At 41.3% G+C, this 14,862-nt stretch overlaps 1 protein-coding gene across 1 annotated transcript; it reads left to right on the top strand.

Moving 5' to 3' along the window:
* The first annotated feature begins 5,910 nt into the window (after positions 1 to 5,910).
* On the top strand, positions 5,911 to 11,203 carry LOC116352814 (zinc finger protein 263-like). The gene is made up of 4 exons (XM_031810628.1): positions 5,911 to 6,527; positions 9,235 to 9,356; positions 9,515 to 9,629; positions 9,847 to 11,203. Exons 1-4 carry the CDS (start codon positions 6,323 to 6,325, stop codon positions 10,947 to 10,949), a joined length of 1,545 nt encoding a protein of 514 aa, XP_031666488.1. The 5' UTR covers positions 5,911 to 6,322; the 3' UTR covers positions 10,950 to 11,203.
* The last annotated feature ends 3,659 nt before the right edge of the window (positions 11,204 to 14,862 follow it).

Genomic DNA, 14,862 nt, shown 5'->3' with positions numbered 1-14,862 from the left:
ATTTTTTGGATAACATTTTCTATGGGAAAGTTGGTACATAAGGTATTTTGAGACATTTTGACTAGATTTTCCTCCGAATTCATTTGTGAAATGTTTTTCATGTTTGACTGTTAAGGGCTCCTCATTTCTATTTTATTTCAATAACCTATTTAAAAAAAACATTTCTCATTTACAATGTGACTCTAAAATGACACAATACATTATTTACTATGAATTTATATTGGGCACAACATAATCCGAAACACAACCAAAACAAACTGCAAATGCATCCAACAAGTTTGTAGAGTCACAAGCTTGATTTAGTCATTGCGTGCTAGGAATATGGGACCAAATACTAAACATTTGACTAAATGTAATACACTACAGTTGAAGTCAGAAGTTTACATAGACCTTAGCCAAATACATTTAAACTCAGTTTTTCACAATTCCTGACATTTAATCCGAGTAAAAATTCCCTGTCTTAGGTCAGTTAGGATCACCACTTTATTTTAAGAATGTGAAATGTCAGAATAATAGTAGAGAGAATTATTTATTTCAGCTTTTATTTCTTTCATCACATTCCTAGTGGGTCAGAAGTTCACATACACTCAATTAGTATTTGGTAGCCTTGCCTTTAAACTGTTTAACTTGGGTCAAACATTTCAGGTAATCTTCCACAAGCTTCCCACAATAAGTTGGGTGAATTTTGGCCCATTCCTCCTGACAGAGCTGGTGTAACTTAGTCAGGTTTGTAGGCCTCCTTGCTCGCACACACTTTTTCAGTTCTGACCACACATTTTCTAAAGGTTTGAGGTCAGGGCTTTGTGATGGCCAATCCAATACCTTGACTTTGTTGTCCTTAAGCCATTTTGCCACAACTTTGGAAGTATGCTTGGGGTCATTGTCCATCTGGAAGACCAATTTGAGAACAAGCTTTAACTTCCTGACTGATGTCTTGAGATGTTGCTTCAATATATCCAGATAATTTCCCTCATGAAGCCATCTATTTTGTGAAGTGCACCAGTCCCTCCTGCAGCAAAGCACCCCAACAACATGATGCTGCCACCCCCGTGCTTCACAGTTGGGATGGTGTTCTTTGGCTTGCAAGCCTCCCCCTTTTTCCTCCAAACATAACAATGGTCATTATGGCCAAACAGTTCTATTTTTGTTTCATCAGACCAGAGGACATTTCTCCAAAGCCTTTCAGGTTATGTCGATATAGGACTCGTTTTACTGTGGATATAGTAAATTATGACAAGCATACCCATAACATGATGCAGCCACCACCATGCTTGAAAATATGAAGTGGTACTCAGTGATGTGTTGTTGGATTTGCCCCAAACGCTTTGTATTCAGGACATAAAGTTAATTTCTTTGCCACATTTTTTGCAGTTTTACTATAGTTCCTTATTGCAAACAGGATGTGTGTTTTGGGATATTTTTATTCTGTACAAGCATCCTTCATTTCCAGCAGAAGCATACCACCCTGCATCGGACACTAAATGCTGCTGGAAGTGGTGATGGAGGGCCAGTAGGAGGCACCCTTTCCTCTGGTCTGAAAAAAATATCCCAATTGACCAGGGCAGTGATTGGGGACATTGCCCTGTGTAGGGTGCCATCTTTCGGATGGGATGTTAAATGGGTGTCCTGACTCTGTGGTCACTAAAGAGCCCATGGCACTTATCGTAAGAATGGGGTTGTTAACCCCGGTGTCCAGGCTAAAATCCCAATCTTGCCCTCATACGGTCACCTAATCAAACCGAGCTTACAATTGACTCCTTCATCCGATCCCCTGTAACTATTCCCCAGGTGTACAGGTGCTGTAAATGAGAATGGGTTCTCAGTCCACCAAAAGAAGACCACCAAATACTCTTGAAATCTCATCCCTAACTACAACATTTTCAGACAAGATAGAAAGGCCAAAGGGGGTGGTGTTGCAATCTACTGCAGAGAGAGCCTGCAGAGTTCTGTCCTACTATCCAGGTCTGTACCCAAACTATTTGAACTTCTACTTTTAGAAATCCACCTCTCTAAAAACAAGTATCTCACTGTTGCCTGCTATAGACCACCCTCTGCCCCCAGCTGTGCTCTGGACACCATATGTGAACTGATTGCCCCCCATCTATCTTCAGAGCTCGTGCTGCTAGGTGACCTAAACTGGAACGTGCTTAACACCCCAGCCATCCTACAATCTAAGCTTGATGCCCTCAATCTGACACAAATTATCAATGAACCTACCAGGTACCACCCCAAAGCCTTAAACACGGGCACCCTCATAGATATCATCCTAACCAAATTGCCCTCTTAATACACCTCTGCTGTTTTCAACCAAGATCTCAGCAATCACTGCCTCATTGCCTGCATCCGTAATGGGTTAGTGGTCAAATTACCTCCACTCATCACTGTCAAACACTTCAGCGAGCAGGCCTTTCTAATAGACCTGGCCTGGGTATCCTGGAAGGATATTGACCTCATCCTGTCAGTAGAGGATGCCTGTTTTTTTTTTATGCCTTCCTCACCATCTTAAATAAGCACGCCCCATTCAAGACATTTAGAACCAGAAACAGATATAGCCATTGGTTCTCTCCAGACCTGACTGCCCTTAACCAACACAGAAACATCCTATGGCGTTCTGCATTAGCATTGAACAGCCCCCGTGATATGCAACTTTTCAGGGAAGTTAGAAACCAATATACACAGGCAGTTAGAAAAGCCAAGGCGAGCTTTTTCAAGCCAAAATTTGCTTCCTGCAACACAAACTCAAAACTAAATGCATGCTCTTCAACTGATCGCTGCCTGCACCTGCCCGCCCGTCCAGCATCACTACTCTGGACAGTTCTGACTTAGAATATGTTGACAACTACAAATACCTACGTGTCTGGTTAGACTGTAAACTCTCCTTCCAGACCCACATCAAACATCTCCAATCCAAAGTTAAATCTAGAATTGGCTTCCTATTTCGCAACAAAGCATCCTTCACTCATGCTGCCAAACATACCCTTGTAAAACTGACCATCCTACTGATCCTCGACTTCGGCGATGTCATTTACAAAATAGCCTCCAATACCCTACTCAATAAATTGGATGCAGTCTATCACAGTTTCTCCGTTTTGTCACCAATGCCCCATCTACTACACACCACTGCGACCTGTAAACTCTCGTTGGCTGGCCCTCGCTTCATACTCCTCGCCAAACCCCCTGGCTCCAGGTCATCTACAAGACCCTGCTAGGTAAAGTCCCCCTTTATCTCAGCTCGCTGGTCACCATAGCAGCACCCACCTGTAGCACGCGTTCCAGCAGGTACTGTATGTCACCCCCAAAACCAATTATTTCTTTGGCCACTTCTCCTTCCAGTTCTCTGCTGCCAATGACTGGAACGAACTACAAAAATCTTTGAAACTGGAAACACTTATCTCCCTCACTAGCTTTAAGCACCAACTGTCAGAGCAGCTCACAGATTACTGCACCTGTACATAGCCCACCTATAATTTAGCCCAAACAACTACCTCTTCCCCTACTGTATTTATTTTGCTCCTTTGCACCCCATTATTTATTTTTCTACTTTGCACAGTCTTCCACTGCAAATCTACCATTCCAGTGTATTACTTGCCGTATTGTATTTACTTCGCCCCCATGGCCTTTTTTGCCTTTACCTCCCAAATCTCACCTCATTTGCTCACATTGTATATAGACTTATTTTTCTACTGTATTATTGACTGCATGTTTGTTTTACACCATGTGTAACTGTGTTGTTGTGTCGAACTGCTTTGCTTTATCTTTGCCAGGTCGCAATTGTAAATGAGAACTTGTTCTCAACTTGCCTACCTGGTTAAGTAAAGGTGAAATTTAAAAAATAGTCAACTTACCTAGTAAAGTAAAGGTTAAATAGAAAATGTACTCTGTCATTTAGGTTAGTATTGTGGAGTAACTACAATCAGTGGGGTAAAGTACTTATGCAGAAATACTTTTGAGTACCACTTAAGTAGTTTTTTTGGGGAATCTTTACTATTTATATTTTTGACAACTTTTTACTTCACTACATTCCTCAAGAAAATAATGTACTTTTTACTACATACGTTTTCTCTGACACCCGAAAGTACTTGTTACATTTTGAATGCTTAGCAGGACAGGAAAATGGTCCAAATCCCTACTGCGTCTGATCTGACTCACTAAACACAAACACTTCATTTATAAGTTGTCTGAATGTTGGAGTGTGCCCCTGGCTAAAAAAACAAGAACATTGTGCCATCTGGTTTGCTTAATGTAAAGAATTTGAAATTATTTATACTTTCGATACTTAAGTATATTTATTACCAAATACTTGTAGTATTTTACTTGTTGACTTTCACTTTTACTTGAGTCATTTTCTATTAAGGTATGTTTACTTTGACTCAAGGTTGACAATTAGGTACTTTTTCCACCACTGACTACAATGTTATGCTGTCCTCTGTTTCTCCGATCACAGCCATTAAACTATACAGTGGGGCAAAAAAGTATTTAGTCAGCCACCAATTGTGCAAGTTCTCCCACTTAAAAATATTTATTTTCCACCATAATTTGCAAATAAATTCATAAAAAATCCTACAATGTGATTTTCTAGATTTTTTTTCTCTCATATTGTCTGTCATAGTTGAAGTGTACCTATAATGAAAATTACAGGCCTCTCATCTTTTTACGTGGGAGAACTTGCACAATTGGTGGCTGACTAAATACTTTTTTGCCCCACTGTAACTGTTTTTAAGTCACCATTGGCCTCATGGTGAAATCCCTGTGCTGTTTCCTTCCTCTTGCAACTGAGTTAGGAAGGCCACCTGTGTCTTTGTAGTGACTGGGTGTATTGATACACCATCCAAAGTGTAAGTATTAACTTCACCATGCTCAAAGGGATATTCAATGTTTTTATTTATTTATTTCACCTTTATTTAACCAGGTAGGCTAGTTGAGAACAAGTTCTCATTTACAACTGCGACCTGGCCAGGATAAAGCTAAGCAGTTAGACGCATACAACAACACAGAGTTACACATGGAATAAACAAACATACAGTCAATAATACAATAGAAAAAGTCTATATACAGTGTTAGCAAATGAGGTAGGATGAGGGAGGTAAGACAATAAATAGGCCATAGTGGCGAAACAATTACATTAAAACATTTAAACACTGGAGTGCTAGATGTGCAGAAGATGAATGTGCAAGTAGAGATACTGGGGTGCAAAGGAGCAAAATAAATAACAGTATGGGGATGAGGTAGTTGGATGGGCTATGTACAGGTGCAGTCTGCTTTTAGAATGATTTTATTTTACCCATCTACCAATAGGGGCCTTTCTTTGTGAGGCATTGGAAAACTTCCCTGGTCTTATGATTGAATTTGTGTTTGAAATTCACTGCTCGACTGATGCACCTTACAGATAATTGTAAGTGTGGGGTACAGAGATGAGGTAGTCATTCAAAAATCATGTTAAAACACTATTATTGCACAGAGTGAGTCCATGCAACTTATGTGACTCAAGCAAATGTTTACTTCTGAACTTATTTAGGCTTGCCATAAGAGAATTCAGCTTTTCATTTTGAATTAATTAGTAAAAATGTCTAAAAACATCATTCGACTTTGACAATATGGGGTATTGTGTGTATGCCAGTGATACAAAATCCAAATGTAATCAATTTTAAATGCAGGCTGTCACATAGCATCATGTGGAAAATGTCAAGGGCTGTGAATACTTTCTGAAGGCCTATTATGCATTAATAACCAAGTGTGCCACCTGAATATTTTTTGTCTTCTAGATATGGCTACCTTTCACTGTATATGCAAATTAGAATATACCCTGTTATTTGCTGGCCAGTGCTAATTCATAACATTTTTGAAAGGCTGTTGCACTCTGATATTTACGGTAATAAATAAACTTAACAAGATGAACTGAAGAGCGATGACAGGGGCTTCAAGACTTCACAGCAGAAACACTACAAGGACTATTGTCGCTAGGAAATGTCCCGCCCTAACAGGAGTCGTTCAAGCCTGTGTAGGGACCTGATAAGAACTTTTTTTTCTTCTTTTTTTTAAAACAGAAAAGCAGGTTGATGTTTTTTAAATTTATATTTTACTTACATATTTCAATTTTTGTGATCTTTATTATTCACCCGCACAGTAGGTGGCGGAATGCACATCACATTGTTGCGAACGCCATTATACCACAGAAGAAGAAGAACAATTGCGCGTATCTCCCGCTTCACTACATTGTTGTCATTTATCAACATATACGGCTTGTTTTTTGCACGTTATCTTGGAAATTGAATCGTATTTACTTCACACAAGAAATACGCATCTGTAATTTGGGCAGGACAAGATGGCGAGCTGCAATTTTCAGGCGCAGTTGGTATCGGTTATGGAGGTATTGGCTAAAGCAGCAGTAGCAGAAATAAACAAACGTGTAGATGATAGCTGTGCTGTTATACGTTTGGAAATGACCCAAAGCCAGCGAGATATTGATGTACTGAAAAGGAAGTGGCAAATGATGGAGAGCGAGCTGGAGAAGACGCGCAGACGAAAAGGTACTGTTAGTTGATGTGTTAATTTTTATTGTAAATGTATAGCCTGGAACGTCTGAATTATACTGGATTCAACGTCCGGCATAAATGAGCGTTTGGATCAGGAAAGTTGACTCACGATCTCTACCAATCAGAATGTAAAAAATAGTTTAATTTACTTTACCGGTTGGGCCGTTGGCATGTAGGAATATGTGTGAGCCACAGGAAAGTATAATAAAATAAACTTTTCAAAGTGCTTGTAGTTTATTAATATTTCTATCACCTGAAGCATGCACACAATTTGAAAATACATGCACACCACCATGCATACTTGCCTAGCTCCGTAATGGTTTTGTGCATGCTTCAGGTTATAGAAAAAGTCAGTTAATACTAAGAACAAATTATTATTTTACAATGATGACCAAACCCTCCCCTAAACCAGGATGACGCTGGGCCAATTGTGCTTTGCCCTATGTGACTCCCGATCACAACCATTTGTGATACAGCCCGGGATTGAACCAGGGTCTGTAGTGATGCTGCTCCACTCGAGAGCACTTTGAAAGGTTGATTTAATTATACTTTCCTGTGGATATTGTCTCACAATCAAATTGTATTTGTCACATGCGCCGAATACAACAGGTGTAACGTAAACTCTTACATCGCCTTGGTCCGTAAAATTGCCCTTACTTTAGCGCCCCAAAAACGTAATACTTCCAGATCAACTGTAATGTCAATACCATTGTAAAGCACAATTTCTCCCCTTTCCAACAGAATCAATTACATGACCTAAACGCTTCCCTTTTCTGCATAATTCAAGCAGGCAAGCCCCGTCGGGTCCCGTCGAGCCCCGTCGGGTCTTTTTAAAAACGGCGGGTGGGGAAGCGAAACTAATGCGTGATAGTGAGAAGGAGAGATGTTGTGTGGGAAAATTGCTTTTTTCCCACTCGATCTGTCAAACTTATCACCTTATCGCCTCTAAAATGTAAATAAAACACTATAAAGAGTTTATATAATGTGTCATTACATACCTATTTGAAGGTTTGTGTCGAATTTGAATCGGGTTTTTAGGGTGGTGCTAAAGTGATCTTAGACATGAACAATTGTACACCTCCAAAAGTCTGGTTCATCCATGGGAGCAATTTCCAAACGCCTGTAAGTGCAAGTATAAACACCATGGGACCATGCAGTCGTCATACTTCTCAGGAAGGAGACTCATTGTGTCTCCTAGAGATGAATGTACTTTGGTGTGAAAAGTGCAATTCAATCCCAGAACAACAGCAAAGGACCTTGTGAAGATGCTGGAGGAAAAGGGTACAAAAGTATCTATATCCACAGTGAAAACGAGTCCTATATCGACATAACCTGAAAGGCCACTCAGCATGGAGAAGCCACTGCTCCATAACCGCCATTAAAAAAAGCCAGACTATGGATTTGCAACCGCACATGGGGACAAAGTTCGTACTTTCTGGAGAAATGTCCTCTGGTCTGATGAAACAAAAATAGAACTGTTTGGCCATAATGACCATCGTTGTGTTTGGAGGGAAAAGGGGGAGGCTTGTGCGGGTGCTTTGTTGCAGGAGGGACTGGTGCACTTCACAAAATAGATGGCATCATGAGGATGGGAAATTATGTGGATTTATTGAAGCAACATCTCAAGACATCAGTCAGGAAGTTAAAGCTTGGTCGCAAATGGGTCTTCCAAATGGACAATGACCCCAAGCATACTTCCAAAGTTGTGGCAAAAGGGCTTAAGGACAGCAAAGTCAAGGTATTGGAGTGGCCATCACAAATACCTGATCTCAATCCCAAAGAAAATGTGTGGGCAGAACTGAAAAGGCGTGTGCGAGCAAGGAGGCCGACAAACCTGACTCAGTTACACCAGCTCTGTCAAGAGGAATAGGCCATAATTCACCCATCTTGTTGTGGAAGGCTACCCAAAACATTTGACCCATATTAAACCATTTAAAGGCAATGCTACCAAATACTAATTAAGTGTATGTAAACTTCTGACCCACTGAGAATGGGATGAAATAAAAGCTGAAATTAATCATTCTCTCTACTATTATTCGGACATTTCACATTCTTAAAATAAAGTGGTGATCCTAACTGACCTAAGACAGGGAATTTTTACTAGGATTAAATGTCAGGAATTGTGAAAAACTGAGTTTACATAGACCTTAGCCAAATACATTTAAACTTCTGACTTCAACTGTATGTACATGCAGGTAGGGGGAAAAGTGACTTGGCAATCAGGATAAATAATACAGAGTAGTAGCGGCGTATGTGAAGTGTGTGTTTTGTGAGCTTATGTAGTGTATGTGTGTGTTGGAGTGTGAGTGTGGATAGAGCTGGTGCAAGAGAGTCAGTGCAAGTAGTCAGGGATGCCATTTGATGAACTATTCAGCAATCTTATGGCTTGGTGGGTAGAAGCTGTTCAGGAGCCTTTTGTTCCCAGACTTGGCACTCCGGTACCGCTTGCCGTACCGCTTTTCCTACCAGCTCAAGGATCAATGACAACTGGTTAAGTAAGTTAAAATATGATTTTATTCAACATTCTGGCTTGTGAGGTCGTGAGAGAACTTTCCTGATCCTGACGCTCATTTATGCCCGATATAGAATTCAAGGAAATTTTACGTCGCATCTCCAGACTAGTAAATTGATAGTATATGCAAAACCCAAATGTGTGAATAGCCTAATATTTAATATTTGACTGAAAACCATTATTTTCCAGGTTTTTACCCCGTGGCTTCAGAGAGATCTTCATATCCAGTCAAGATTGTTTTGAAAAAACAGAGGAGTAACTCACAGTGCAGAGACGAAGAGCTGGCTGTTGAAGAGGACTCTCAACCCCAGGTATGATACATCACCTTTAACAATTACAGAGACCTGACATCTTGATCAATTCTGATATTGGATTATCAGGAGATTTTTGCGCTTTTGTGTGATTCATGAGTATGAAAAGGGTTAGATATGCTGTTTGTCCAGAGTAATAACCTCAGTCCCTGTTACAGCCTACAGATGTGGAGCAGAGAGTGGAGACTGAACCCATACTGATCAAAGATGAGGAGACAGCAGAGGACGTGTGGAAGACTGACCCTCAGGAAGAGCTCAGGATTACTGGAGAGGGTGGGTGTGACCATAAGGGGTACTGCTCTGTCTGTCTATGGAAGAATGTGTGGGTGTGGTAGTATGCACATTCCAAATTGCTACATTGGTGTTGGGTGCTTCATGTTCTGGCATATGGAGGGAATGTACGCACACAGTCAGTTCTAAAGCAGTCATGTTTTGCAACTGTTAAGGGTCTTTTGTAATGTTTAATTTCTGTTGATCCCCAAATCATTAGAGTCTGGTTCCAAGCCTGTGAAACCACCATCCTTTGAGCAACGGCACTGTGATGAGGACTTCATCACACAACCCAATATATCTCCCAGGGACTCAGTGGAACATTACCCCAATTCTGATCGTCCAGAGGAACCAGGCACACCCCAGCTCGCATCTACAGAGGTGTTCAGCACAGAGCAGCACCGGCCGGACGAGGACTCACTAGACCTAGTGATGGTGAAAGAGGAGGAGCTGGATCAGACCATGACCCTGGCAGGACCTGACCAGTTTGTCATGGATGAGACTGATGGGCAGCTGTGGACCTCTGTGGATCCAGGCAGAGACACTGACCCTGATGGTCACCCAGATTTCTCCTTTCATTCCACAGAAGAGTACTCTCAGAATATCTCAATGGTCCCATCTCATAGTGGGCTGCCATCTGTTCCTACTATGACAGATGATGTAGGGCCATCGCTTCACTCTTCTATATGGAAACCACATGCTAACATGTTCAGTGCAGCAAAACACATGACAAGACATGTCAGGACATTGGCTGATGAGACTAGACAACAGATGCCAGAGGGACAGAGCAGTGAGATGCTGAACTCAAGTAATGAAGGAAATAGTTTAGCTCTACAGCCAAGACTGCATCAATACAGGGCTTCAGAAGCAACAGTGAGATTGAGTGAGTGCATGACAGGGTCAAACATGGCCACCACCTCCACCTTCTCTGGATACAGCCTGAGTCACAGTAGTTTTAACATGGTGAAGAGAATGAGGAGTCAGTGGAGATCAGGCGGCACCACCGAGAGGCGATTCAGCTGCACCTTCTGTGGGAAGAGCTTCCAGCGTCTCTGCCAGCTCAAAGAACACCTCCGAAGTCACACCGGAGAGAAACCGTACACCTGTGAACAGTGTGGCAGGAGTTTTACCAAGCAGTGCAACCTGATCAGACATGCTATGGTCCACAGTGGGGAGAAACCGTATGAGTGCGCACAGTGTGGGAAATGCTTCACCCGGCGCTCCAAAATGACGTCACATCAGAGAACTCACATAGCAGAGAATGCAGTGTCTCAATACATGGTACCCGCATACCCTGGGGATCCACACACAAGTTTAATGTAGTCTCAGAACAGATGGAACAAATATAAACTTAATTGCATTGTTTTTCGCTAACACTTTCTATGTGAAATTGTGGTACAGAAGGTATTTTGAGACGTTTTGACAAGTTTTTCCTACGAATTGATATGTGAATATGTTTTCATGTTTGACTGATGGCTCATCACTTTCATTATAACAACTTATTTACAACTGGTAACAATGTGTGTTTGTACCACAAAATCATAAAAACAACATTATATAATAAATAATCATATTGATTTCATGAGTCAATCTGCACTTTTAGATAAATGATAATACATGGGACAATTATATAGCGCTTCTCAATGACCCAAAGTCGATTTAGAATTGTAGAAACTTTAAAAAAACTGACCACTACAAGATAACACCAGCAGGGAGAAACTTTAAAAAATGAAAAGAATGGGGAGGGCCTTAAAGTAGGGAAAATAGTGTGATGTGTCCTCAGTCCTCGTCTCTTTTTGAAAAAGGTCCAAGGTAATGGAGGAGTAGCGACGAGGAGAGTGATGGACATAAATGTGCTTGTATTTAATGAGACAGTCCTTGTCCACTTGAGCATCATCAGGGAAGGACGGTTACAGGGATGGATCCCAAAATAAATGAGTAAAGTGATAATTTGTTTAAGTTAGTTGTGCAAGACATTTTATAGATAAAAGGATAAATAGCATATCATTTTTAAAGGTGAACTGCACTCACTGATTGCGCTTGTGATACTTCCGGTGCTCATTACGAAATACAGCAGCCATTCCTGAAGGCCAAAATAGTTGTCTTTGTGGTTTAATGTGGATGTTTCTTTGCCCCTTCAATCACAACAAACAAACAGAGACAAGGGTGAGTAACAGTGAGTTAAGCTAGCTTTGATACAATTGAATGCATTCAACTGCAATGTGTATTTTTAGGGGTAATCAGAGAGGAGCGGGGGGCTGCCTTAATCGACATCCACGTCATCGGCACCTGTGGAACTGTCTTGCTCAGGGATAGGTTTACAGATTTTTAACATGTCAGCCCAAGGATTCGGTCCAGCAACCTTTTGGTGACTGGCCCAACACTCCTACCCACCAGGCTACCTGCCTGACTTAGAAGTTTTGAAGTTAACTTCTCTTGATCTCAAGATGATCTGCTAATTCAGTTCTATGTGTAGACTAAAGCCTGTGTTGATCTTGTGTTTAGCCAACCTGACAGCAGCTAGCTAGCTAGCACAGTTTCGAGATAGGCTAGCTGGGTGATATTTCTCTGTCAAATCAGTTACAGTGCATTCAGAAAGTATTCATATCCATTGACTTATTCCACACTTTGTGTTACAGCCTGAATTCAGAATGTAATATTTTAAAAAATTACACACTACCCCATAATGATAGTGATAACATATTTTTTTGCAAATGCATTGAAAATGAAATACAGTATTCACATCCCTGAGTCAATACATGTTAGAATCACCTTTGGCAGCGATTACAGCTGTGAGTCTTTCTGGGTCTTTAAGTCTTTAAGAGCTTTGCACCTAGATTGTACAATATTTGCACATTATTATTTTTAATTCTTCAAGCTCTGGCAAGTTGGTTGTTGAGCATTGCCAGACAGCTATTTTCAAGTCTTGCCATAGATTTTCAAGCAGATTGTAACCACTCATTAACATTTTAATGTTGTCTTGTAAGCAACTCCAGTGTATATTTGGCGTTGTGTTTTAGGTTATTGTTATTATATCCAGAACATAAAGTTTATTTCTTTGCCATATTTTTTGCAGTTTTACTTTAGTTCCTTATTGCAAACAGGATGTATGATTTGGATTTTTAAAATTCTGTACAGGCTTCCTTCTTTTAGCTCTGTCATTTAGGTTAGTATTGTGGAGTAATTACAATGTTAAGCTGTCCTCCATTTGATCCTATCAGTCTTTCAACTCTAACTGTTTTAAAGTCATCATTGGCCTTGCCATGAAATCCCTGAGCAGTTTTCTTCCTCTCTGGCAACTGAGTTAGGAAGTCTGGCTACTGAGGACGCCTTTATCTTTGTAGTGACTGGGTGTATTGATACACCATCCCAAAGTGTAATTAATGTCAAAGGGATATTCAATGTCTGCTTTTTTTTACCCATCTAAACTCAGCAAAAAAATAAACATCCCTTTTTCAGGACCCTGTCTTTCAAAGATAATTTGTCAAAATCCAAATAACTTCACAGATTTTCATTGTAAAGGGTTTAAACACTGTTTCCCATGCTTGTTCAATGGACCATAAACGATTAATGAACATGCACCTGTGGAACAGTCATTAAGACACTAACAGCGTACAGACGGTAGGCAATTAAGGTAACAGTTATGAACACTTAGGACACTAAAGAGGCCTTTCTACTGACTCTGAAAAACACCAAAAGAAAGATGCCCAGAGTCCCTGCTCATCTGCGTGAACGTGCCTTAGGCATGCTGCAAGGAGACATGAGGACTGCAGATTTGGCCAGGGCAATAAATTGCAATGGCTGTACTGTGAGATGCCTAAGACAGCGCTACAGGGAGATAGGACGGACAGTTGATCTTCCTCGCAGTGGCAGACCACGTGTGGCAACACCTACACAGGATCGGTACATCCGAACATCACACCTGCGGGACAGGTACAGGATGGTAACAACATCTGCCCGAGTTACACCAGGAACGCACAATCTCTCCATCAGTGCTCAGACTGTCCGCAATAGGCTGAGAGAGGCTGGACTGAGGACTTGTAGGCCTGTTGTAAGGCTGGTCCTCACCAGACATCACCGTGGCACAAACCCACCGTCCCTGGACCAGACAGGACTGGAAAAAAAGTGCTCTTCACTGACGAGTTGCGGTTTTGTCTCACCAGTGGTGATGGTCAGATTTGCATTTATGGTTGAAGGAATGAGCGTTACACCGAGGCCTGTACTCTGGAGCGGGATCGATTTGGAGGTGGAGGGTCCGTCATGGTCTGGGGCGGTGTGTCACAGCATAATCGACCTGAGCTTGTTGTCATTGCAGGCAATCTCAACGCTGTGCGTTACAGGGAAGACATCCTCCTCCCTCATGTGGTACCCTTCCTGCAGGCTCATCCTGACATGACTCTCCAGCATGACAATGCCACCAACCATACTGCTCGTTCTGTGCGTGATTTTCTGCAAGACAGGAATGTCAGTATTCTGCCATGGCCAGTGAAGAGCCCTGATCTCAATCCCATTGAGTACGTCTGGGACCTGTTGGATCGGAGGGTGAGGGCTAGGGCCATTCCCCCCAGAAATGTCCGGGAACTTGCAGGTGTCTTGGTGGAAGAGTGGGGAAACAACTCACAGAAAGAACTTGCAAATCTGGTGCACTCCATGAGGAGGAGATTCACTGCTGTACTTAATGCAGCTAAGTGGCCACACCAGATACTGACTGTTACTTTTGATTTTGACCCCCCTTTGTTCAGGGACACATTATTCCATTTCTGTTACCCACATGTCTGTGGAACTTGTTCAGTTTATGTCTCAGTTGTTGAATCTTATGTCTATACAAATATTTACCCATGTTAAGTTTGCTGAAAATAAAAGCAGTTGACAGTGAGAGGACGTTTCTTTTTTTGCTGAGTTTACTAATTGTTTCCTTTCTTTGAGGCATTGGAAAACCTCCCTGGTCTTTGTGGTTGAATTGGTTTGAAATGCAATGCTCGACTGAGGGACCATACAATTATCTGTATGTGTGGGGTATAGAGATGAGGTAGTCATTCAAAAATCATGTTACACTTATTGCACACCGAATGAGTCCATGCAACCTATGTGATTTGTTAGGCACATTTTTACTCCTGAACTTATTTATGCTTGCCATAACACAAGGGTTGAATACTTATTGACTGAAGACATTTCAGATTTTCATTTGTAAAAATGTCTAAAAACATAATTCCACTTTGACATTATGGGGTATTGT

The sequence above is a fragment of the Oncorhynchus kisutch genome, linkage group LG30 (assembly GCF_002021735.2).
Source record: "Oncorhynchus kisutch isolate 150728-3 linkage group LG30, Okis_V2, whole genome shotgun sequence".
NCBI lineage: Eukaryota > Metazoa > Chordata > Actinopteri > Salmoniformes > Salmonidae > Oncorhynchus > Oncorhynchus kisutch.
Note: the sequence above shows the minus strand (reverse complement) of the source record. Positions and strands in the feature narration are given on the sequence as shown.

Bases quoted from the DNA above. Each gene is read 5' to 3' on its own strand.
- LOC116352814 (XM_031810628.1), top strand. From the start codon at position 6,323: ATGGCGAGCTGCAATTTTCAGGCGCAGTTGGTATCGGTTATGGAGGTA. The intron at 6,528-9,234 runs GTACTGTTAGTT...ATTATTTTCCAG, and splicing joins GAAGACGCGCAGACGAAAAG to GTTTTTACCCCGTGGCTTCA. The intron at 9,630-9,846 runs GTGGGTGTGACC...CCAAATCATTAG, and splicing joins GCTCAGGATTACTGGAGAGG to AGTCTGGTTCCAAGCCTGTG.